General features: G+C 47.4%; 1 protein-coding gene across 2 annotated transcripts in view; it reads left to right on the top strand.

Moving 5' to 3' along the window:
* Positions 1–27416, top strand: part of ppp2r5d (protein phosphatase 2, regulatory subunit B', delta) — a 92615-nt gene that overhangs the window by 18531 nt on the left and 46668 nt on the right. The window contains exon 3 of one of the 2 annotated variants that reach the window (XM_084321782.1): positions 16830–17001. In XM_084321782.1, the coding sequence (XP_084177908.1) occupies positions 16830–17001 (172 nt within the window). Of the gene's footprint in view, positions 1–16823; positions 17002–27416 lie in introns of both variants that reach the window. The other variant, XM_084321781.1, reaches the window with a different exon arrangement.

Below are 27416 nucleotides of genomic sequence, written 5' to 3'. Positions count from 1 at the left end.
CGCTGATTGCCATCAAACTGTATTTCATCATCAATATAATGCATTTGGGGCTATATATCACATTCTGGAGAAAGCTGCAGAAAGAGATGAAAACATACTTATTCATTAGACCATACTTTACTATGAATATGTGAATGAAAAAGTTTAACGTTGCTACACAATGAACAATACATATAGGACTTTGAATGGGCCCTAATAATGGCAATGTAGCAATAGAATTTAAAAAGTTATAGCCCTGCAAAGAAGGGGACTTTCTCCATAGACAAATAGCGCTGGCAATCTATGGTATATCATTAATTTAACCTTAGGCAACCAAAGTGTTAAATTGAATGGCGTTTCGGCTATAGACCAGCTAGAGCTAAAACTCAAAATGCATATTGTCGGTATCATGGTCCACCATGAATGCATGAAAGGGTTGTCAGAAGTTAAAATGTTAAGACAATTCATGTTTATTGGTAAGAATGATTTCTTGTTTGTTTCTTACGTGATATTTGGCTGATAGGCCGAGGGACTTTTAGTTTGACAGGATAACGGTGATGTCATTGATTACTGTCGGGTGCAGCATGGTGACAGAATTTGTTTAGAAAGAAAATAACGTAGGGCGATCAGGTGGCGTAACGGAGATTGCGTTCGTCACCAACCCCGGAGCGGCTGGATTCGCCTGTTCGAATCCAGCTCACAGCTCCGGCGTTGTCACCAGCTTGGCTGGCCGTTCACACTAATACAATTGGCTGTATTAGAGGGTGGGAGAAGCTGGCGGGGTGGGTCCGGGTCGTTGTAAACAGCGACTCCTACAGTTCGGTCGGGGCGCCTGCTAAGCGCGGATAGGATCTAAGTGGGATAGTGTGATCCTTCCACACGCTACGCCCTCTCAGTGAGAATCCGCGCTGCCAGGTGAAAAGAAGCGGTTGATTGGCTGGACGTGTGTCGGAGGAAGCACGTGGTAGCCTCCACTCTCCCAGACCGACTGTGGGGGGTAAGTGCGCAGCGACCAGGAAGGGGATTGGGAATTGGCATAACGACTAACATTGGGATGGGAGAAAATCGGAGGAAAAAGGAGGGGGAAAAAGATCAATAAAAAAAAAAGAGAGAAAATAACGCAGATTGTACCGGCGGTCAGGCAGAGTGAGGAGAGAGTGGAGCCAGACAGTTTTTAGACCTCTCTCTTTTTACCTAGAATTTACTTTATTCATCTCGCTCTACAAGTTTAGGAAACAAGAAAGTGTATAACCCGAATTGGACATTAAATAGTTAATACTACGTTGTGGTCAGTGGCTTTCTTGCGTGTGGATGTGGAATGGGAGAACGTCTGAAGCTTATGGCATTAACGTGTTTTGGAAACTACAAACGGCATTAGCCTCAGTAGCCTTATTCGCTGATCGGCTGGTTGAGTATGATAACAAGGCCTGATCAGCATGTAATTTACGTGAAAAAGCTCTTACCTGTGGCCGGTAGGATCCCCAAAAGGATTTCCCAGTTATCGATCGCCATCTGGTAGATCCATATGTCCATTGGCTGATGATATATTCCTTTACTGCATACTAAATTCAGCGTCCCAAATACTATTCCAGGCCATCAGCTACACGCATAGCTTTAGGCTAACAGAAAAATCCAATAAAAAAAAAAGAAAAAGAAAAACACAGGTCTGTAACAGGGAACACTGCATTATCGAGACAGCGCCCCTATGAGGATCTGGCCGGTAATGCAATTTTCCGAAGTCCAAGAGTAAGGTAAATCTGCAGTGCCGCAGGGTGACATTGAGTGGGATATTACAATGGAATAAAAGCCAAAACAACCTTGCCACGGACATATCCGTGGTTGGCCCTCAACCGTTGGATCCGAAACACGGACATGTCCGTGGTTGGCCCCGAATGTGTTAAAGTAATGGCTTTGCTTGTCCAAATGACAATACTGACCAAATTGAGATTTATATTTCTCTTGTCCATTTATTTTGTTTGCTTTCTAATTTAAAATACAGTTTGAAACCATCTGTACACAGTAGGCTATGTGTGCTCAGTGTTTCCCCTAGGATTTTTTCAGGGGGAGTGGTAGGCTCCAAAAACGACTAGTGTTTTCGCGGGGCGCGCGTGTCACGGATACGTGGTGTCAACAGTGTCGTCATAGACTTACACTGAGCTGAAATTAAACTAATGCACATAAATTAGGTAAATAAATATTAACAATATTTATTTACAACACATAAATTAACTTATTTACGGGAGCTCCAGTAGCTCACCGCGTATCTCTGCGCTATTTCGGGGACAACCGTGCGCGTCACGGATCTGGGGTACACGAGTTCGACTCCCGGACTCGCCGTATTTTCTCAGTGTCTTCCCCCGATCTATATCCTATTCAACCTGTTTCTGTCGGTCATGCTTGACCAGAAAAAGCGATAAACGCTAAAAAGAACCAGCTGACTGGTCAAAGTTTAAAAAAATAAAATTAACTTATTTACAATTACATACAGTAGTGACAACACACATGAACTATTTACAATACAGGGAGGCACATAGAACACTCATAACTATTTACAACCAGTGTCAGAGCGAGCGCACTCAAGATGTTTGGAAATTCTGAGGGCTCAAGGCCCTCCCATAGTCGAGCAGACTGTACACAGAGCAACTCCGCGGAGGTCCGCGCGGACTCAAAGGGAGTCAAAGCAGACCCACAGCAGAGTGCAAAGTGCGAAGCTCCTATTTTCTGACGCGTGGACGTCCGCTGAGATCAAAAGCTCAAAGAGTCCGCACGGACCTCCGCGGAGTCTGCTCTGTGTACAGTCGGCTCGACTATGGGAGGGCCTTCAGAGTGCACACTGGACGCTCTGACCAAAGAGTCAGTTTATCAGAGCGGAGCAGATTTTCAGAGGGAATTTATTAACTCGCCTTAACTAGGGCCCTATGAAATCCGTTTTTTATCTTTTCCTGTTTTCGGATATGAATTTTCCTGTTTTCGGATTTCTCGTTTTTAATTTCCCCGTTTTCGGATTTCTCTGATTTTATATTTTTTCCTTTTGATTTAACCAAAAGAAACAATACAAAATTATGTTTTTAACTAACTTTAATAACGGTACATCTGCAAACGGTGCCAGTGTAGTTCAATGTTTAGTGTCAGTTAGGTTATTATGAGGTTTATTTTTTCCAGTTCAGTTCAATGCAGTTCAACTGCCAGTGCAGTGCAATAACTAAATAATAATTAAATAGTTAAATAATACAAAATAATAATTTGTTAAAAGAAATCAGAAAAAAACTGTAAAATGTAATTTATTGCAAAGATATGTCCTTTAAAGGTTCATGCTTCTCCCCATCTCTGGCTGACATCACCATTGTGATACATGATGGTAGGCCTTTGTGTTTTCCTCAGTGAGGGATTCTCTTTTGTCGGTCAGCAGCGTTTTGTACTTGCTGAAGCTTCTCTCTGTATAATAATTTTTTAAGTTTAAATATCAACATTATCTGGCCATCCTCAGTAAATGGTAAATAATATCAAACTTGCCAAAGACCAGAGTTGGGACGGGCACACACACACACACAGAAAGGGAGAATGGCTTATATGAACTATCCAGTTCATATATCAACTTATATCAACTATCCAGTTCGTTTTTATAGTGTAACGTTTGGCTACTTGAAAGAGAGAGAGAGAGACTGAGACTTACGCGTGACGCTAGTCAGTCTCGGAGTTGTCTCGGAATGGATTTGGTAGCTTTTTTCTGCGTCTCCATAGACCGTGCCGCACAACCGTTTTAAAGTCTTAGTGAAGATTGATTTATATGAAAACCGATTTATGTATAATTTAGCTAGCTCGCCAACGTTACTGTGATTAAAACAAACTTTAATAAAAAAAACGTTTATTTATTTGTCTTCGTTTTTTCTGGAGTACAAGGCAATGGTAGGGGAAACACTGGTGCTCCAGTCGCGAATCACGGTGCACATGTGTGGTGGTTTGTCCACCAAAAAAGCGCCAAAAGATAGAAAAGAAACTAGCAGAGCCAGAACTATTCAACTCTCCTGGAGCCACAGCCAGCAGAGAAGCCTGTTTACTTTCGCTTTCAAATCAGCTGCAGCCTGAGAACTCGAGTGTGAGGGGCTGTAACACTAAAGATGGCGGCAACGACAAAGAATTGCTGCAAAATAAACATACATCTGTTGTTTAAAAAAAAAAAAAGAAAAGAATTTTTAATACTTATAACAATATCGATAATTATCGATATCGAGTGATATGATAACATTATCATATCGTTATCGTGATATCATTTTTGGCCATATCGCCCAGCCCTAGGACTTTAGTATTCGTCCTGTTATCCCATCTGGGCCTGCAGCTTTCCTAGTATTTACTCCCATAAACGCTATTCTCACGCTGTGTTCCGTCAATGAGAGTGTGTCCCCCCCCCCCCCCCCCCGCGGATCAACCCCCCTTCCCCGCAGCAGCCGGTGCGTCAGTGACGTCGTTAGCCGGTGAGCTAACGTCGCCACTACTCGGCCCAAACCTGGCATAAAAGGAGTTGAGTTCATCCGCGAGAGAGGCATCGGCACTCACTATTGAGGGGGGGCTGACTTTATAATCAGTTATCGCTCGTACTCCCCGCCATAAGCCGCTCGTGTCATTCTGTGCCATCTGTGTCTCCATCTTGTTCGCATATCGCTGTTTAACAGCCAGCACCTCTTTGCGTAGCATATAAGCTGCTACCTTGTACTCTTCCATACTTTCCGATGCTCGGCCCAAGCAGCGGTACGAGCATTCAGGGCCACTCGGATGTAGTTGTCAACCCACGGTTTCTGGTTTGGGAAAACCTGCACCTTCTTCGTGGGGACAATAGTGTCAGCTAACGTTGCTATAAAGCTGACTACAACATCAGCATATTCACCTACGTCACTGGAGCTCGACCGGAGCATGCCCCAGTCGACGTCCTCCAGTGCGTCTTGTAGCGTGGCCTCTGAGCTCTTGGACCACTGCTTCACCTCTTGCGACACAACAGCCTCACGGGCTCTTTGTTTGTAGCCGGGCAAAAGAAAGATGGCGTTGTGATCGGATTTACCTAATGGTGGAGCCGGTACTGCCTTGTAGCCCTTTTTGAAAGGGGTGTAGCAGCGATCCAGCGTATTACCTCCCCTAGTGGTGCATGTTATGTGTTGGTAGAAGTTTGGCATAACTTTTTTTAAATTAGCCTTGTTGTAATCGCCGGCTACGATTATAGCCACGTCTGGATGTTTGTTTTGGTGCTGGTTCAAAGAGTCCTGTAGGTCTGCCAGAGCTTTTGCTGTATCTGCTTGCGGTGGGATGTATACTGCTGTGATTATTATGGCTGTGAATTCCCGGGGGAGATTAAACGAGCGACATAGGCTTTTACGACATAGGCTTTAGTGGCTCAGTGGTCTCTGCCACATCTCTCAAAGCCTTTGTGGGTTAGTATGTCTCAAGTACCTAAGCCCTTATGGGTTAGTATGTCTCAAGCACCTAAGCCCTTGTGGGTGTAGTATGTCTCAAGCACCTAAGCCCTTATGGGTTAGTATGTCTCAAGCACCTAAGCCCTTATGGGTGTAGTATGTCTCAAATACTTAAGCCCTTATGGGTTAGTATGTCTCAAGCACCTAAGCCCTTATGGGTTTAGTACGTCTCAAGCACCTAAGCCCTTATGGGTTTCGTATCTCTCAAGCAGCCCAGGTGGGAACAGGGTGGAAAGGAATCCCAACCTGAGCCTGACATAAGAGCAAAATGGGTGCGGTGTGAATACGTTCAATAGAGATAGACGTGTAGTTTCTGGCACATCAGGCGTTCAGTGAGTCTACATTATTGTGAATTTTTCCGCAAAACATTATACTAATAATATCTTGTTGCAAATGTTTTCAAACTTTTACCATATTTTTTAACCATTGCATTTGCCAGATTTTTGTTATGTAACTAACAGGTCTGCAGTGTAACATTCCAGAGAGTGGTATTGACAGCAGGGTGCTTGGGCTGTGACAGGGCGCAGGGTGAAAACCTATTGATTGGGTCTATTTTTGAGTCTGGCTTCAGTCATGTAACCCCAGCAATTCAGGCCACCGCTGTCGTGCCTGAGGGCGAGAGCCACGGCATGTGTCTGAGAGAGTGCTTCCACAGCACATGGCCTACAGACGTCTGATGGAGAGAGAGAGCGAGAGAGAGATAGAGAGAGAGAGGAATCCCGCACGTCAGTTATGCGTGGAATCGATGCGCAGGCCGATGATGCTCATCGATCCGTCCGAGCAGATGGACGGCGATATTTTCATGAAACTGCGACACAATACCCGTGCTTGTTGCATCGCTGTGTGACATGTAGCGAACGGTTGACAAGTTGTCTGCTATCCAGCCTGGGGCTTTTGTACAGAGTCCGACCCTCCCAACGTACAGGTCAGGAGGAAATGGGAGCACAGCCAGCTTGGGCCTATTTATTAATAATTGTTTATTAATTTATTTCCCCATATGGGCATGACCTGGCCACCATCTCATCCTAACATATCAATATAGATGGACCCTCCTAGTCACCATCTCATCCTAACATATCAATATAGATGGACCCTCCTAGTCACCATCTCATCCTAACATATCAATATAGATGGAGCCTCCTAGTCACCATCTCATCCTAACATATCAATATAGATGGAGCCTCCTAGTCACCATCTCATCCTAACATATCAATAGATGGACCCTCCTAGTCACCATCTCATCCTAACATATCAATAGATGGATAGAGTATCTGTTCAGATTCACTTTATAGTTGACTGTCTTTTCCACTAGTATCTGTTCAAATTCTTAATAATGATGATACATTGAAACATACAAAAAAGGAGGTAGGGACCGCACTCGGAATATCGTTGTTTTTATTTTCAAAAAGGGCACAAAACGTTTTCAGCCATCCGGCCTTCATCAGTGTGCCGGATGGCTGAAAACGTTTTGTGCCCTTTTTGAAAATAAAAACAACGATATTCCGAGTGCGGTCCCTACCTCCTTTTTTGCATAATTAATGTTGGACTACGCACCTGTCTGAGCGCAGTGGTTACCCCCTTTTTCTACCACATTGAAACATACAGCCATCATCCTGCAGTATACTAACTAGGGCTGTCAGTTTATCGCGTTAATTTGAAAATTAACTCAGAATTAATTACAATTTATTTTCTTTTTAAATAACTTTTTTTTGTCATTCATTCCATAAGAACGTAGAATACACATTTACAGACTTTTTTTTTTATATGTTCCATTTGCATGTTCTTGGTATCTGATTCTAGGGACATCTATGAATCTCAGGGAATGTATTCCCAGTGTCAGAAATACTGTGTCTGTTACTAGGCTTGAGTAAATTGTAATGAACCAAATGAGAATATCAATTACATTTTTTTTAATCTTTGACTGTGAATAACACTATTGTAGCTAAGGGGCTACACAACCCGGACTGTATTAAAGATTGTTTAGATTAAACCACTACTAAAGAATATTAATAGCCAGACAGTATAGTTAGACAAAATGGCGGACACTCAATTGACGGCGCGGGGACAAGGATACCAAGTTTACAGTATTTTAATAGTCATAGCAACATACATATCAGTTATCACGGTTCTCCTTTAATAATAGAATGTCAGTGGATCAAAGTCAGCGGTAATGAATAGTTCCTAGGTTACGGATACTCGACCGGAGCTCTGCAGGGAGTGAGAAGAAACGAGGCGATACTGGGAAAAGCAAGGGTAGCTGGAGACGATGGTTTCCCTCTGGAGCTCCAAGCTCTGGAGGAAATGTAGACCGGTCGGATAATCCTGTCGTCGCTGGAAGAAAAGGGGTCTCGTACGGAACCGGTCCTTGTAATCCTAGCGCCCGATGGCAGGGTTAATAGCTATTAATCCAAAAGCCTGTTGGCATAGATGGTAGCTAGCTAGCTTCGTTTGTACTGGAAGCTAACCCGCAGACGGTCTTCAATGAGTAGTTAGATCCAAACGCCGCTGGGTTTAACTATACGTTTCTCCACGTTACTTCGCTTGCACAAGTCACTATACTGCGCCAATAATGGCTCTACAATATTATAGTCGTATCTAAGTAGCCATTAGCTCTCTGTAACGATACACTGCTTGTAGGTCTGTGTACAACTGTACCGGACGTATTACGTTCTCGCTCTGCTACTTCTCCTGTTCTGTTACTGCCGACGCGACTGCTTGCACCATCTATAATATATATACTCAAACTGATCCCTATGGGGCTCAGCCGATTTACCTGTCCAGAATCAATGCGCCTGCTCTGGGCAAGTCTGAACTTGTCTGAACATGTCTAGAACCATGTCTGGGGGGGGCTCGTCTCTGGCGCCTCCAATGTCAAGGGTGGGACCCAATGAGGCGAGCGAAGAATACTATTATGCAAACAGATGGCGTAAAGATATATATCTTATATATATAAACAATATATGAAGTTATACAAAATAATAAACGCAGACTTTCAGTGTTAATCTGGACCTTCAGAACAACTATGCTCATATTGACCAGACCTGAAAAATCTAAGCAAATTAATAGATGGAAGATGATTAAACAAAAGGTTTTGTAGATACAGTACTGAATTCTGCCATCCGGACACATGCAATTTGAAATATGATTATAGAATATCAGGCATAAAATGGTTATGCGATTAAAATGTGATTAATTAGATTAATTAATTACAAATCCTGTAATTAATTAGATTAAAAAAATGTATCGCCTGACAGCACTAATACTAACGATAGGTTATGTATATAACCTTGTTATACGAGTAATGGCTGAGCGTCCCGCTCAAGCCTATTGAGATACCCCTTATCTCCTTGTACCTACTGTACACCACCACAAACACAACTTATACACCCACACCTGACCGGGTCCCGCCTCTATGGAGGCGTAGCCTATAAGACCATGGTCCTGGTCACCAAACACCCTTCCTTGCCAAAATCCCGTTCCAGTAAAAGATCCCTCAAAAGGGAACTCGGGCCGCTTAGAGCGGGACGCTCAGCCAATACTCATATAACCTATCGTTATATTTCGTATGGCTTATTGCGTCCCGCTCAAGCCTATTGAGATATGGGTTAGAGCGGACGTGAGACCCGACAGATGTACCCCCTGAGGACCCGTAAGCCCACATCAAGGGGTGCGGGGAGCCCTGTCACCCCATCCTTCCTAACGAAGGGGGGGCGCAGTCAACTCCACCTGAGTGCGAACAAGAGGGAACTAGAACCCCTTGAACACACAGCACAGGCGGAACCACGTGTGACCTAACACACTGTGGCCCATACCCACACACTCCTGCTACCCTACCAAAGGACGGGAAGCAGGAAAGGCCACAGACCCCAGAACCGCCTGGGAGACAGAACCCCCAGTCATGTCCATGATGTAAAACCTTACAAAGGGGCCCGGGGAGGACCATGATCCTCCACCGAAGCCCCACCCAGGAGAGCGGCAGAGGCAGCCACCCCACGAGTGGAGTGCGCCCTGACGCCCCCAGGGGGATCCTGCCCAGCCAACGTGTAGCAGAGGGCAATGCCCTCGCACAACCAATGGGACAGGCGTTGTTCGATAGTGCCTTACCGGCATGAGAACCACCGTGACAGACAAAAAGCTGAACGGTGACCCCGAGGTCCTGAGTACGGCTGAGGTAATTCCCAAAGCACGGACCGGACATGACAGGTGAAGGCCCGCATCTAACTCACTACCGTGAGGAGGCGGATGAAACGCCTGAACCACAATATCCCTGGAGCGGAAGAACTCTGGATATTTACAGGCATGAAGGCAGGATTAGGCCGCAGAGTGGCACCGCAATCGGACGAAAGACAGGCACTCTGGACGTACCGAAAGAGCACAAAGCACACCCACGCGTCAGCGGAGGTGACGGCCAGCAAGAACGCGGTCTTGAACGACAGCTGTTCCAACGGCGCCTGCTCGAGCGGCTCAAACGGGGCCAAGGACAACCGACCGAGGACCAATTGAAGATCCCAAGTCGGAGCCAAGGAGCGTTGCACCGGCTTAACGCGTCGAGCGCCAAGCAGGAAACGCTTCACAAGAGGGTGGCTGAACAAGACATCCCCTCAAATCCCTCATGATAGGAGGATATAGCTGCTGCATATACCCTCACCGTCGAAGCCGACAGTCTATCAAGGAGAGACTGGAGGTAACTAAGGACAGCATCCAGGGGGCAGGAGACCCGGCCCCCCGCCTTACACCACACTTGGAACATACGTCATCTGCCCGCGTAAGCGCGACAGTGGAGGGAGCATGCGCATTCCGGATGGTAACACCATCAGGATTAAGAACCTGCGCCCCTCAACGTACCCGTCCCAACAACTGACCTAACAGATGTATGGGGAAGAATCCCAGGCGGCACGGCATCGGTCCCAGACCTGCCTGGCTATGTCCGGACGTAATCCCCACCCGTCAGGATGAGGACCGCCCCGCGACAGTACACCTGTACCCACATTCTCCCTGCTGGGGATGTGGGGAGCCCTCAGGCCGCGCAGATGGAGGACGCCCATAGCCAGCCGCCCGCCGCCTGGTGCAGACGGGGGGAGCGTACTCCTCCCTGTCTGACAATACACGACACTGACGTCGTATCGTCCGTCCTGATCAACACCGTTTGAGGACCAGAAGGACTGCTTTCAACACCAACACATTGAACGTAGCGCAGACCGGGCAGCATGGTTTGCCAGCTGCCCCCTACTGCGTTGGCCCGATGCGTCACCAGCGAGGGAGGCGTCGGTGAAAAACGTGACTTGAGACAGCGCCGTAACCGTCCTAGGACGGAACCTCCCGAGCGTGTTGACAACACGCTCTGAGAGGGATGCCCATAGCCCTCCAACCGTTGACTGGGAAGAGGAGTACTCTACTTCCAGTCTACAGCAACCCCAGGCTGGTAGAGACCTGCCTGGTACGAGACCTGACGATCCACCTTGACCGCGAAGGACCAGAACGTCGTCAGGGCAGAATACACTCCGTAACCCCTGACGACGCAGAGGCCCCAGTGCGGCCTCCACGCACTTGGTGAAGATGCGGGGAGCTAGAGAAAACCGAACGGCAGCCTCTGGTACTCATACGCTAACCCTGCAAAGGAAGCGTAGGTAAGCCCTAGGATGGAAGATCGGAGATGCGCATACGCATCCTACAGGTCTATGGAGGAGAACCAGACCCCCACCTGACAGTGTTCAACAGGTAGGAGACGATCCAAAAAATGCTGAACCTTCCCATGGGACAGGTCCAGCCTGGGTCTGACACCAGCCCCCTCCCGATTCCTCAGGCACCAGAGAACACCGGGAGGAGAACGCCACGACGATGGCTTGCTTCGTCCACAGAGATTGGATCTCGTTGACCAGAGCTGTCACTGCTGAAGACCCTGACAATAGGGTCTGTACCAAACCCGAAAACGGTTGGGGTTGTGTAAACACAAGTCCCCGCCACAGCGTTCTCTCCATCCACCTCGACATATGGTACTGCCGTAGTCATATGTGATGACACTCCCAACGCACCCGCCGCCATGTGGCGCAGGTCCGCCAGGAACTGTAGATAGTTGGCCCGGTCCCACCCGCTGTGCGTAGCCAACCCTGTGCGAGCAGAGCATTCCATGTCGGGACATCTCGCACCCAAGGGGGGACCCCGACAGAAAGGGCCGGTTTGATACGGGGGGCTTTCTAGGTGAAAAAAGCCCCCCCACTGAACACCCCTCCAGAACATGCTGAGGAGTTGTTCTGCAGCCGGACATGCAAGGTGTGAGGACCCCATGGGTTCATACACACCGTAGCCCTGCAGTGATATTACTACCACCCAAATCACGCGTGCCTGTGGGACCACTGCCAATCTTTCAGGAGTGGGAGGCACAAACATGATACCTGGCCTGGCGAAGGCGAGGCCGGGGAAGCCTGCACTGTGTGCCTCAAAAGGTTTCGAGCCCCCCTGCTGACAACACTTATAGTTGACAGACGTAACACCAGGCTCAACCAACACAGCTTATGGTGTGGGAGCCGCTTGACAGCACAACATTCTCACGGACAGACCCAGGCTCAGCCATCAACTGGGTGTCAGCCCCTGTCCCCATGAGAAGCGAAAAGTGGGGCCGCCCGCGCTTCAACGAAGGCACGCGGCCCGCAGCCAAAGGAAACAATCAGAGCCCACTTTTTCCGCTGGTGTTGGGGAAGGGAGTGATCGGAGAGCGGGCTGCTCGCGGCAGGACGGTGATGGCTTGTTGTTCAAGCCGAACCCATCCAACATGGCCGATCCCTCTGCCGCCAAGGCTGTCGGCCTTGTGGACACCTGTCGATTCAACGCCCAGGATACCTCCGGCGGGGGAAAACATGGCCGCCTGTCGAGGGCCGTGCTCTCCTTCTGGCTGCGCGGTGTGATGCGGTGTGGGGCCTAGGACAATACCGCCTGCGCTCCAGCAGAAGACCAAAATCCCCTGCGGAGAGGGGAACCCTGAGCGGTTATAGCTTGCGGCTGGGTCAAAGCTAATAACGTCAACAACCTTGCGCGATGTGTCGACGTCGGCTGGCCCCTCAAGGCCCCGCCAGCAGACACAATTTTTTTCATAGAAAAAAAACCAGCAATTCGAACACAGTTCTAATCGCTGCCAATTCCATACCGTGGCGGTACAGGCTTTAGCAGCCCACCAGCCACTCGCCAGGCCGCCGGGCGGGGCACTGTTTCAATATGTCAAAAGCAAAGGACTGATATTAACACTGAGCACCATTGGTGGTTGCAAACAGCAACCTCCACTGTGGTGTGCACCATGAAAGGGTTAAATGAATAAAGAACTAAACCACAAAATACTGTAGAATGAGCCGAAAGGTCTGGATTATTACATATCTCGATGTGATCTATCAAGAAATATCGACAGCAAGAATTTTGGGTCTCAATGAATCCAAAATGACATTGTGGTTAGAAGTGGTGGAGAAAATAAAAGCTAGCATATAATGGTAATGTCTGGTTAGGAGCGAGGGAAAATGGATGGATTATCCAATGGGGGGTCCGGGAGGGGGGGGTACGAGCTGGAGCATATGTGTGTAGGTTTTTAGATAACAGGTATTAAGGGTATATCCTATATATGTCAATTAACTAAAATGTGATTTCATTGGATGTGCACTGTCAACTAATGCTTGTATATCTTATCGTGTGTTGTCATGTTTGTTTATGTGTTTGTTTAAAAAATAATAAAAAAATAAAATACAAAAAAAAAATACTGTAGAATGAGCAAACCCATATACACAACGTTAAGGGGAGGCGGACCAGAGCGAACTAGTCCCGCCTTCATTCAAAATATTCACAACAGCACACCAGCCCTAGCTTAGCCCATTTACCAAAAAAGGTAAACAAAGCCCCCCCCCCCATACTCCCCCAATAGACACCGATTGACCGTCAGCATGAATGGTTGAGAGGAGAGAAAGCTGTAGCATAGACAGACCTTCTCATAGCAGAGTGACAGAACAAAACAGCAGCCCACTACACTACTACAGCCTAGCGTGAGGCGATGTGGAACCCAGATCAACAACCGCCTGCGCACAACACGCAACATGTTTACAATGTCGGCTTGACCCATAGCCCCACTACCCGACGCCAATGTGGATAGGAACTAGCCAGCTGAGCCCTAACCCGCCTTTAAGTCCCATCCTGCAGTAGTATAGCTCTACTGCTACACCGCCGAGCTCACGCATCGGCTCCCAGATGGGGACACCGTTCAACAGACCCCGCCGGAACACAAAGGTAACGTACCTGGCTAGGCTACCTAGCCACGGCCTACCCTGTTGTCAACCCATTTATTTAAATAGGACTCAGCAAAACCCCCACATCAGCTACCGACTGACCTTCATTGATGAACCGGGCAAGAGGAGGGAGAAGTGACAACATCTCACGGCGGAGACATTAGAACAGCGTAGCAGTAGAGTTCAGCATGTAGCATTAGTATCAATCAATCAATCAATCAATTTATTTAATGACCACACAGCCAGGCTGGTGGAATTTAGTTTCAGTGCAGGTTTCATAGCAGTTCCAACATAAAAACATAAAACCACAAAAACATATAACATATAACATCACTTACAGCGTACATAAAAGAAAACACAATTACATAGATACAGTTCAGAGTTTGTGAGTTTGTCCATGTCCATGTCAGCAGAGGTAAGGGGGGTTGCGGGGGGTACTGCAGGGGGGGGGGGGGGGGGGGGTGCTACAGGGAGTTCAGTGTCCGTATGGCAGTGGGGAAGAAGCTGTTTTTGAACCGGGTTGTTTTGGTGGTCAGGGATCTGTAGCGCCTCCCGGAGGGCAGCAGCTGGAAGATGTGGTGTGCTGGGTGAGTGGGGTCGGAGATGATTTTCCTGGCTCTCCTGATTGTAATTTGGCGGTGGAGTGATTCGAGGGAAGGGAGGGGGGTGCAGATTATTTTTGAGGATTTATTGATGATTCTTTGTAGTTTGTTTTTTGAGTGAGTGTCCAGATTGCTGTACCAAACGGTTATGGAGAAGGTGAGGATGCTTTGTATAATGGCCTGGTAGAAACGGAGCAAGAGATGTTTAGCATGTAGCTAGCATTAGTTGTTTAACAGCACGCTTGCAGGACCGTTTGGAACCCGTTCACCGCAGTGAACGTTCACCAAACCATCCCCCCCTGGCGCCGACACACAACATGGTTGTGTAACAACAACCCAGCATTACTAACACTAATACCCGTGCCTAATGACACAGGGCTCACCGTTGTACAACCCGGCTCGATAGCCAACCTTGTACGCTGCACCTTGATCTGGCTGCCGACAGATGAGGAACATCAACATAGGCCCGTCGTGTCGCTGAAACATGCCTCGAAGATGCCAGGGGCACGCAAACCTCCGGTAAGCTTTCAACATTACGCAATTCCTCCAATCTTTTTCATACTACTAGTTACATAAGGTGCATTGCATCCAATATGATGGAACGAAAATAGAGGAAGGGTGTTTGGTGACCAGGACCATGGTCTTATAGGCTACGCCTCCATAGAGGCGGGACCCGGACAGGTGTGGGTGTATAAGTTGTGTTCGTGGTGGTGTACAGTAGGTACAAGGAGATAAGGGGTATCTCAATAGGCTTGAGCGGGACGCGATAAGCCATACGAAATATAACATGTCCTTCCCTGCAGTCCTTAAAGTCATCTCTGTGCAGAGCTCCAGTCAGCAGCTACAACGTGTCCTTAATGTCATCTCTCTGTGCAGAGCTCCAGTCAGCAGCTACAATGTGTCCTTAATGTCATCTCTGTGCAGAGCTCCTAGTCAGCAGCTACAATGTGTCCTTAAAGTCATCTCTGTGCAGAGCTCCTAGTCAGCAGCTACACAACGTGTCCTTAAAGTCATCTCTGTGCAGAGCTCCTAGTCAGCAGCTACAACGTGTCCTTAAAGTCATCTCTGTGCAGAGCTCCTAGTCAGCAGCTACACAACGTGTCCTTAAAGTCATCTCTGTGCAGAGCTCCTAGTCAGCAGCTACAATGTGTCCTTAATGTCATCTCTGTGCAGAGCTCCTAGTCAGCAGCTACAACGTGTCCTTAAAGTCATCTCTGTGCAGAGCTCCTAGTCAGCAGCTACACAACGTGTCCTTAATGTCATCTCTGTGCAGAGCTCCTAGTCAGCAGCTACAATGTGTCCTTAATGTCATCTCTGTGCAGAGCTCCTAGTCAGCAGCTACAATGGTGTCATTAACAAAAAGCGAATCAGTCTCCATAGAGCCATGTGCTGCTCTCTGCATGGCTGCTGTCACAGCGCTGCCTGCCCTTTACTCAAGAAAGCCTGTTATCTCAGGAAGTCATTATCTCTCAGATACAGTTTATGTTTCAACCTGCCTAGTTCTGCACCCAAGTCATGGAGACGTCCTCTATTCACTAGGGGTGGGCATCACCAGAGGTCCCACGATCCCATATACCATACCATTATCACATACTAGAGTCACCATATTGTAATATTGTGATGTCGTGATTTATCTCCCTTTTTTTGTCCTTTAAGTCCTTTAACACCAAATTGTTACAAATCTTAATTTCAACTTCGGGTGGAATCTCCTTTGGAGTGGAATTCCGCTTTAAACATTGTAACATGCGGGAGGTATGGTCACTTTTCCCTTTTAGAGTCGTAGTGAAGAGTCTCTTTCTCTCGCTCTCTCTCTGAACGCAGTGTGCGCTTACTTGCGTTGCGCGTACTGTAATTCGAGTCTCTCTCTAGTCTCTATGCAGTGCGCGCTTACTCGCGTTGCGCGTAATTAGAGTAGCTCTCTCTCTCAGAGCAATGGCGCTCACGATTTAACCGCTGCTAAATGCCTATTAGGGAAACACTGCATCATCTACTCCTTTTCGAACATGTAAATTGAGTTATGTTTAGCTTTTGTTTAGTTATTTATTTTGTTTGTATTCATTTACATGTTCGAAATAAAGATTTCAAATCAAATCTGTTTGATCTAATAAGAGCATGTTTTCAGTCTGTTCACCTCACTATATCCATACTTCGATCAATATAATAGCGGCACGCACAAATATCACAATATATTTATTTCCCCCCCCAACCCCACTATTCAAAGTATACCTGTTTTCAGTTGAAAACAAACACCTCCATGACTGGACCGACTCAAAGAGTGTGTCTGTCTCTCTCTCTGTCTCTCTCTCTCTGTCTCTGTCTCTGTCTCTGTCTCTGTCTGTCTGTCTGTCTGTCTGTCTGTCTGTCTGTCTGTCTGTCTGTCTGTCTGTCTGTCTGTCTGTCTGTCTGTCTGTCTGTCTGTCTGTCTGTCTCTCTCTCTCTCTCTCTCTCTCTCTCTCTCTCTCTCTCTCTCTCTCTCTCTCTCTCTCTCTCTCTCTCTCTCTCTCTCTCTCTCTCTCTCCCAGGCGCAGCAGCAGCAGACGGCCAGCAAGCGGCCCAGTAACAGCACCCCTCCGCCCACTCAGCTCAACAAGATCAAATACTCCGGCGGTCCTCAGATCGTCAAGAAGGAGCGGCGCCACAGCTCCTCGCGCTTCAACCTCACCAAGAACCGAGAGCTGCAGAAGCTGCCTGCGCTCAAAGGTAGGATTAACACCTGGGTTCTGAACACTTGAACACCTGGTTCTCTAAACACCTGCCCCTTCTGACAATCTGCCCGTTCTGAACACCTGGTTCTCTAAACACCTGCCCCTTCTGACAACCTGCCCGTTCTGAACACCTGGTTCTGAACACCTGGTTCTGAACACCTGGTTCTGAACACCTGGACACCTGGTTCTAAACACCTGCCCGTTCGGACAACCTGTTCCTGAACACCTAGTCCTGAACACCTGGTTCTGAACACCTGGTTCTGAACACCTGGACACCTGGTTCTAAACACCTGCCCGTTCGGACAACCTGGTCCTGAACACCTGGTCCTGAACACCTGGTCCTGAACACCTGGTCCTGAACACCTGGTCCTGAACACCTGGTCCTGAACACCTGGTCCTGAACACCTGGTCCTGAACACCTGGGTCCTGAACACCTGGTCCTGAACACCTGGTCCTGAACACCTGGTCCTGAACACCTGGGTCTGAACACCTGGTCCTGAACACCTGGGTCCTGAACACCTGGGTCCTGAATAGTATCTTAGTATTCTAGTCTATAACTTTCAACCAATGACCAGTAGCCACTGTGATGTCATCATTAGATGGTTCTCGCAATAACCTGCATCTTCCAGTTCCACTCTGCGGGCCCTGAAGTGGGCGAGCTGCGCGATGCGGATGTTGCAGGGGAGGCCCGGGATGCTGTCCTCTCCGTCTCTCTGTCCAGCGACAGGCCCTGAGACACCGTCCTCTCCGTCTCTCTGTCCAGCGACAGGCCCCGAGACACTGTCCAGCGACAGGCCCTGAGACACTGTCCTCTCTGTCCAGCGACAGGCCCTGAGACACTGTCCTCTCTGTCCAGCGACAGGCCCTGAGACACTGTCCTCTCTGTCTCTCTGTCCAGCGACAGGCCCTGAGACACTGTCCTCTCCGTCTCTCTGTCCAGCGACAGGCCCTGGGGTGCTGTCCTCTCCGTCTCTCTGTCCAGCGACAGGCCCTGAGACACTGTCCTCTCTGTCCAGCGACAGGCCCCGAGACCCTGTCCTCTCTGTCCAGCGACAGGCCCTGAGACACTGTCCTCTCTGTCCAGCGACAGGCCCTGAGACACTGTCCTCTCTGTCCAGCGACAGGCCCCGAGACACTGTCCTCTCTGTCCAGCGACAGGCCCCGAGACCCTGTCCTCTCTGTCCAGCGACAGGCCCTGAGACACTGTCCTCTCTGTCCAGCGACAGGCCCTGAGACACTGTCCTCTCTGTCCAGCGACAGGCCCCGAGACCCTGTTCTCTCATTCTCTCTGTCCAGCGACAGAGATCCATGTTACTGACCAGACACACTCTATTAGTATATGGCTGATGGCTTGGGGGCGACAGTGTCTCGGTAGGTAGAGCAGTCGCCTGGTTATCCGGAGGTTCCCGGTTCGATTCCCGCTCCTCCCAGGCAGCGCGTCGAAGTGTCCTTGAGCAAGACACTTAACCCCTAATTGCTCCCGATGAGCAGGTTGGCACCTTGCATGGTCGCCTCCGCTGTTGGTGTGTGAATGGGTAAAAATGTGAGGAACAAATTGTAAAGCGCTCTGGATAAAAGCACTATATAAATGCACCATTTATAAGATGAGATATTCCTTTATTGATCCCCTTGGGGAAATCTGGGTGTTATAGCAGCATGGGGGAGGGGAGGTACAGGTATGGGCAGGGTAATCGACGAAAGATAATGTAAACAAAGGTGTTGTTGAGGGTCTTATTGCCCTATCGGTTATATTATATGTTACAATAAATATAGGAAATAAAGAATTAGAGAGAGAGAAGGGTGGACAGAGACAGAGAGAGAAGGGGGTACAGAGATGGAGAGAAGGGGGGACAGGGAGAGAGAAGGGGGGGCAGACAAGGGGGGACAGAGAGAGAGAGAGAGAGAAGGGGGGGCAGATGGTGAGAGAAGGGAGGACAGACTGAGAGAGAGAAGGGGACAGACAGAGAGACAGAAGGGGCGACAGACGAAGAGAGAGAAGGGGCGACAGACGGAGACAGAGAAGGGGGGACAGACAGAGGGAGATAATAGATTCCTTACCTCAGATCAGATGTTTTCCAAAAAGTTTATTCCAATTCCTGATCGCCATTCCAAATATCGATCGCGTTTATTGATCCAACGCTGGGTACTGGAAACACATATTATCCGCTGTTCTGGTGGTGGGCAATGACTTGGATCGTCTCCGGTTACCTGTCTGACAAGTAAAATGTGGAAGCAGGACTTTTTTTTTCTCCATGCGTTTCATTCAATCCAATCCAAAGGGGTGCAGTACCATCCGGAGAGACGATAGGGGGCGGTATTTTCCCTGTTCGAGTTCAGACAGATCCCCACTGGTAACGTGAGGCTAGATTGATGAAAAATTTATGGAAATCGATAATTAAAAAAATAACGATTAAAAACGAGATCTCTCGTCGGCTGGCACTCAACGGTTGGCATGAACTAACGAGAAATCTCGTCATTGGCACTGAAAGTGTTTAGCTAGATTTACTGGCACACCTGTCCCTGTTCCACACATAACGACCGCAAGCCACGTAATCTCCTCGCCGGGGATAGACTTTTCTCTATCTCTGAGTGGGGGGTCACACCTGTTGTACACGTCTAATTAAATGGTGCATTTATATAACCGCTTTTATCCAAATCACTTTACAATTCTTGTTCCTCATATTCACCCATTCACTCACATTCACAGACCGATGGCGGAGGCAACCATGCAAGGTGCCAACCTGCTCATCGGGAGCAATTAGGGGTTAAGTGTCTTGCTCAAGGACACTTCAACACGCTGCCTGGGAGGAGCGGGAATCGAACCGGGGACTACCAGACGAGCGCTCTACCTCCTGAGACACTGTCGCCCCTAATTAAATGCCTTGCACTTCATGCGAATAGGCGAAATATTTAGTAACGGTTGTAAATGTAGTCTGTGTTTTAGCCTAGCTTAATGAGTGACATAACAAAACAGAATGTGCCTCACAGACCAGCAGTGTATCAGCTATAGCTATAGTCACTCATACTGTGTGGATTCCTCTATCGATCGCTTCCATCTGCTTCATGCTGCATGGCAGAATATTCTCATGCATAGTGGTTGTTCGTTGCCGCTACCCGTCTGATGCATCAGGCTTTGAGATTACGGCCCTCGCGGTACTGATGCGTTTTAATGCGATTTGTTGTAATTCTTTGATTATCATCCAAAACCCGCTCTTGATTTGATTTCATGTCAGCCCCTTCTCTCTCTCTCTGTCTCTCTCTCTCTTTCTCAGTCTGTCTGTCTCTCTCTCTCTCTGTGTCTCTGTCTCTCTCTCTCTCTCTCTCTCTCTGTCTCTCTCTGTCTCTCTTTCACTGTCTGTCTCATGTGTCTCTCGCTCTCTCTGTGTGTCTATCTCTGTCTCTGTCTCTCTCTCTCTCTCTCTCTCTCTCTCTCTCTCTCTCTCTCTCTCTCTGTGGGAGGATACTCTTGACCCACACAGAAGCACGAAGGTATTCCTGGAGATTTCCTCTGTTTGTTCATCATGTCTCTGGCCTCCGTGGTGGAGCCAGTAGCAGCACTGTATCATAAACAAGCAGATGGTGCATAGGGGCCAGGTGACAGGAGGGCCAGGTGACAGGAGGGCCAGGTGACAGGGCCAGGTGACAGGAGGGCCAGGTGACAGGAGGGCCAGGTGACAGGAGGGCCAGGTGACAGGGCCAGGTGACAGGAGGGCCAGGTGACAGGAGGGCCAGGTGACAGGAGGGCCAGGTGACAGGAGGGCCAGGTGACAGGAGGGTCAGGTGACAGGAGGGTCAGGTGACAGGAGGGCCAGGTGACAGGGCCAGGTGACAGGAGGGCCAGGTGACAGGGCCAGGTGACAGGAGGGCCAGGTGACAGGAGGGCCAGGTGACAGGAGGGTCAGGTGACAGGAGGGCCAGGTGACAGGAGGGCCAGGTGACAGGAGGGCCAGGTGACAGGAGGGCCAGGTGACAGGAGGGTCAGGTGACAGGAGGGTCAGGTGACAGGAGGGCCAGGTGACAGGAGGGCCAGGTGACAGGAGGGCCAGGTGACAGGAGGGCCAGGTGACAGGAGGGCCAGGTGACAGGAGGGCCAGGTGACAGGAGGGCCAGGTGACAGGAGGGCCAGGTGACAGGAGGGCCAGGTGACAGGAGGGCCAGGTGACAGGAGGGTCAGGTGACAGGAGGACCAGGTGACAGGAGGGCCAGGTGACAGGAGGGCCAGGTGACAGGAGGGTCAGGTGACAGGAGGGTCAGGTGACAGGAGGGCCAGGTGACAGGAGGGCCAGGTGACAGGAGGGCCAGGTGACAGGAGGGCCAGGTGACAGGAGGGTCAGGTGACAGGAGGGCCAGGTGACAGGAGGGTCAGGTGACAGGAGGGCCAGGTGACCCTGGTACAGCTCTCTGGTAAGCACTAGATTTATAGAGAGCTGTTGATCATTATAAATGTAGTGCTTACCAGAGAGCTGCTTATCATTATAAATGTAGTGCTTACCAGAGAGCTGTTGATCATTATAAATGTAGTGCTTACCAGAGAGCTGCTTATCATTATAAATGTAGTGCTTACCAGAGAGCTGCTTATCATTATAAATGTAGTGCTTACCAGAGAGCTGCTTATCATTATAAATGTAGTGCTTACGAGAGAGCTGCTTATCATTATAAATGTAGTGCTTACGAGAGAGCTGCTTATCATTATAAATGTAGTGCTTACCAGAGAGCTGCTTATCATTATAAATGTAGTGCTTACCAGAGAGCTGCTTATCATTATAAATGTAGTGCTTACCAGAGAGCTGCTTATCATTATAAATGTAGTGCTTACCAGAGAGCTGCTTATCATTATAAATGTAGTGCTTACCAGAGAGCTGCTTATCATTATAAATGTAGTGCTTACCAGAGAGCTGCTTATCATTATAAATGTAGTGCTTACCAGAGAGCTGCTTATCATTATAAATGTAGTGCTTACCAGAGAGCTGCTTATCATTATAAATCTAGTGCTTACCAGAGAGCTGCTTATCATTATAAATCTAGTGCTTACCAGAGAGCTGCTTATCATTATAAATCTAGTGCTTACCAGAGAGCTGCTTATCATTATAAATCTAGTGCTTACCAGAGAGCTGCTTATCATTATAAATGTAGTGCTTACCAGAGAGCTGCTTATCATTATAAATGTAGTGCTTACCAGAGAGCTGCTTATCATTATAAATGTAGTGCTTACCAGAGAGCTGCTTATCATTATAAATGTAGTGCTTACCAGAGAGCTGCTTATCATTATAAATCTAGTGCTTACCAGAGAGCTGCTTATCATTATAAATCTAGTGCTTACCAGAGAGCTGCTTATCATTATAAATCTAGTGCTTACCAGAGAGCTGCTTATCATTATAAATCTAGTGCTTACCAGAGAGCTGCTTATCATTATAAATCTAGTGCTTACCAGAGAGCTGCTTATCATTATAAATCTAGTGCTTACCATAGAGCTGCTTATCATTATAAATCTTGTGCTTACCAGAGAATACTTCAGCCTTCAGAATGGGGGAAATGCATAACAACAGCTAATGGACAGCCTTGATCGACTGAGACCAAATTGGCCGTGCTTTCACTAAAGTAACTGCAGTTGATTTTAAGTGGTGAAGTGGGATAAAAAAAAGAACCAGAATAATGTTGAGGCATTCCTTGTATTTGTCTGTATGTGCGTGGCTTGTTCTAGGCTTAGGTGGCAGGTATATGACTTTGCAAATATGACATACTAATGGCATTTCATGGCAAAGGATTTATTTTTTTTATCCCAAAGGAAGATTGTATGACGTCGTCCAACCCAGAAATAACTGACATTCCCTGAATCTTCACCAGGTTTCATTTTCTCAACAAAAGAAAACCTGGATCTATCTGAGCCTCTCAGTGGCACAAAAAAAAAGCTCTTTCAGTGGGCGTACTTTGACGTTCATGTTTGACCCGTGTGATGCCATTGCAGCCCGTTTTGCAGCTGCTGGCTGACACGACCTCCCTCGAAAAAAATTATAAAAAGAATTTAAATAAAAAAAAGTTTATCTATTTTTTTTTTTAAATTTGTTTAACCAGGAAGTCCCATTGAGATACAACATCGGTTTGGGAGAGGGAGGTAAGGGGTTTTAGATTGTGTGTTGTGAAGTTTAGACTTCAGAGAGGGAGAGTAAAGTACAGAAAAAAAACGTACCGTTGGGTACCGGTATCGATTCCCAGGTAAAAAGAAAAATGTTTAGGCTCTGTGTCCTGAAAAGACCCACCACGTAGGCCAGATGCAAGCCGCATTTTACAATAAACCTCTGTGGGGCTGCTTAATTTTTTTTAAATTTCACAATCGCAATATCTGTCCGAAAAATCGCAATTAGATTATTTCCCAAAATCGTGCAGCCCTAGTCCAGGTTTAGAAATACTGGAGTTAGAACTGGGATAATATCATATATAGCAGGACACTTTGCAACTGGAACAGTGTACATGTACTTTGAAGAACAAGGAGGACGTCTTTCTTAGAACTTCGGAACCCCTCATGGACCAACGACTGTCCACCAACCTCAGTGTGTTGTGCCTTGATTACTTATACTGAAATGTAATTGAGTCCCATGCTGTTCTTCATTCTGGATCACTGCTCCGTCTAGTTAGCCACAAACCTATACAACCTCCTCCACACAGTGCTGAGACCTCCTCCACACAGTTCACCCCTAGTAGATCTCAGCATCGCCGTCTATTGACTTTAACTTTGCATCAGTGCACATATTTCACCAGCGTAGTCTTTCGTCTTTTCAAATATATGGATGTGAATGAGTCATTGGCTCGCTTTCATAGTGATCTGGGAAAATAAAGATGGCAGTGACAGAGTGAATGGATGGCAGATGGAAGTGAACAGAAGAGGAGGCAAACGGAGGGGAAAACCCTTTGAGGGATTGGCCTGCTGGAGGTTGTGTGGGGGGCAGGGATGTGAGGAGGTCAGGGGCATTATTATTACATGGTGATTGTGTTTGCAGTGATTATACTGGTAAGCAGCTTAGGTTCTTTCTGTGAGTAGAGTGGCAGACCTTAAGTAAGCGTGTCCCTCTCTCTTCCCACGACATGAACCTCTTAAAGCCTTCATACAACATTTTCATGCACCACAGACAGGACATTTTTATCACCAGTCATGCTCCACCAGGGGGCTGGTGTCACCAACACAGTCACGATGCTCCACCAGGGGGCTGGTATCACCAACACAGGTGTGTGTGTGTGTGTGTGTGCGTGCGTGTGCGTGTGCGTGTGCGTGCGTGCGTGCGTGCGTGCGTGCGTGCGTGCGTGCGTGCGTGCGTGCGTGCGTGCGTGCGTGCGTGCGTGTGTGTGTGTGTGTGTGTGCGTGCGTGCGTGCCGAAAACCCATACCGAACCGTGACTTCAAAACTGAGGTACGTACTGAACCATGTCAAACAATACATCAAACAGTGTTGAAACTTGAGTGCTGCAGTGTTGAGTGCATAGTAGTAGAGGGCAGGCATGTTAACACTTTGATTGCCTAAGGCTAAATTCATGATATTTACATTTTTACATTTTACATTTTAGTCATTTAGCTGACGCTTTTATCCAAAGCGACTTACAAGTTCTGTACGACAAGCCATCAGGAAGGGCACAACTCTATCAGCTGAGCAACAATGTTCATCAAAGTGTTGAGTGCTACAGTGTAGGTTAGTTTATTAGGACAAGTGCATGACAGTACGGTTAGTTAGTTTTTTTTTTTTTTTTTTTTTTTTTTTTTTAATTCAGATAATGGTTGAAGAAGTGCGTCTTTAGTCGACGGCGAAAGATTGGACGTGATTCGGCTGTCCTAACTGGGGTGGGTAGTTCATTCCACCATTGTGGGGCAAGGACTGAGAATAGGCGACTTCTCTTTGATGACCATCCGTTGCCAGCTCTATTTAACATGGAGAAGTTCCCCTTCTTTGCAGGGCTATAACTTTTTAAATTCTATTGCTAGATTGCCATTATTAGGGCCCATTCAAGGTCCTATATGTATTGTTCATGGTGTAGCAACGTTAAACTTTTTCATTCACATATTCATACTAAAATATGGTCTAAGGTATAAGTATGTTTTCATCTCTTTCTGCAGCTTTCTCCAGAACGTGATTTATAGCCCCAAATGCATTATATTGATGATGAAATACAGTTTGATAGCAATCGGCGCGATATAAAAAATTCCAACTGGACGGACTTCTGGAAGTTACTACACGTCATCTGATGTTGACCGGATGGGCGAGGGGGTGTTTATAATTCCGTGGGCAGCGTTATACCATTCATCTAATGTGGGTCATATGTTCATCAGATCAGTTAGTATCGAACACGGTAATATTACACGCTAAAACTCACCCCAGTCTCCTCGGGCCGTTGGGCGATCAGCGTGGGGTAGACAGTTTTCCATTATGGGATGTCGAAATACCCGGTCCATTTCCAGGTTGTATAATAGTATATACGTCCAAATCATGTTGTTTATCGAGTTATTGGCAACGGATCGCTATGTATTGTGTCGAGCTCGAGTCCCGGGACCTATAGCGAGTGCCCGGAAGTAATATGGGTGATCACCACTTCATCCACATGACTTCCTGTTTGGCGCTTCTGCCGATCGGCCACCAGATGGCGCTCTTGAACCGCTAGAGGATTGAGAGGAGCTCAGAACTGTGTGTGAAGGCTGCAGAGGGGAAATATGATTCCGATCACAGATTTTTGAAATATTGATATTAAAGACGAGTTAGGGCGTCCTCGGCAACTTTAGCATGGCTAGGAAAGACGCCTAAACACGTTTTCGGCACTTAAAGTGTTAATATTAGGTGGTTTAAACACTAAATAAATACTGCCGCTCTCCAAACACCAGAGTGCTTTGCCGCCCGCCGCAGTACTGATGAAAGACTGGGATATTTGTCCAACAGAGTAGTTTCACGTTCATAAATCACATCGCAGCTGTGAAAGCAGCAGTGGCGGTTCTCAACAGTCGATGCCAAGTGCATCACACCAGCTGCCTAACGTTCACTATATCAGCTGATGACGCAAACACATGTGAATAGTAGGTGGGAGTCGCGGAGACATTGTGATGTTGTGAATCGTTACTGTTGAGGAGGTGTTTAAATGTTTTAATCTGCGTCTGGCTGCACTAGGAGAGCCTAGTCCTGTTACTTCACATTTGATTATTAACACTTTGGTTGCCTAAGGTTAAATTCATGATATACCATAGATTGCCAGCGCTATTTGTCTATGGAGAAAGTCCCCTTCTTTGCAGGGCTATAACTTTTTAAATTCTATTGCTACATTGCCATTATTAGGGCCCATTCAAAGTCCTATATGTATTGTTCATTGTGTAGCAACGTTAAACTTTTTCATTCACATATTCATAGTAAAGTATGGTCTAATGTATAAGTATGTTTTCATCTCTTTCTGCAGCTTTCTCCAGAACGTGATCTATAGCCCCAAATACATTATATTGATGATGCAATACAGTTTTATGGCAATCAGCGCGATATAAAAAATTACAACTAGACGTACTTCTAGAAGTTACTACACGTCATCTGATGTTGACCGGATGGGCTAGGGGCCGTTTATAATTCCGTGGGCAGCGTTATACCAATCATCTAATGTGGGTCAAATGTTGATAATAGCAGTTAGTATCGAAGACGGTAACGTTACACGCTGAAACTCACCCCAGTCTCCGCGCGCCGTTGGGCGATCATCGTAGAGTTGAAATCTTATCATTATGGGATGTAAATTTACCCGGTCCATCTCCAGCTTGTATAATGGTATATACGTCCAAATCATGTTGTTTATCGAGTTATTGGCAATCGATCACTGTGTAGCGTGACGAGCCAGAGTCGCGGGACCTATAGCGAGCACCCGGAAGTACTACGGACGTAGCACAACCTCTATGCCACTTCCTGTTAAAGCGATTGCGCCGATCGGCCACCAGATGGCGCTCCTGAAGCGCCAGAGAGCTCAGTGGGTCCTGCTGGTGGATCTCAGGCCAGCGGAGGGGACATATGAATCCGATCGCAGATTTTTGAAATATTGATATAAGGACGCTGTACAGCGTCCCCCGGCAACTTGAGCATGGCCAGCAATGACGTCAAAACACGTTTCATGGCAGTCAAAGTGTTAAAATGCTCCAGTAAAACAGATTACAAATTAATTCCATCAAATGGTCCCTTTTTTTTTTTTATAAAAGTGGGCCAACTTTGTTTGCACGTGGAGATTTCAGGTCAGCAGGTTTTTCACGTCATCATTTCAGACAATCGAGATGTTTCATTGTCACCCATTCACCAGAGCTGTTGTCTCCGGCCTAGAACGGTCTGTTGTCTCTCCCTCCCCAGGCAGTCTACAGACCTTTTTTGTTTTTCAACAACTGTGTACACGTATTGTGTGTGCTTCCGCGTGTGTT

The sequence above is a fragment of the Notolepis coatsorum genome (genome assembly GCF_963971535.1).
Source record: "Notolepis coatsorum genome assembly, chromosome: 9".
Classification (NCBI taxonomy): domain Eukaryota; kingdom Metazoa; phylum Chordata; class Actinopteri; order Aulopiformes; family Paralepididae; genus Notolepis; species Notolepis coatsorum.
The sequence above is the reverse complement of the archived record's forward strand: the minus strand, read 5'-3'. Positions and strand labels throughout refer to the sequence as shown.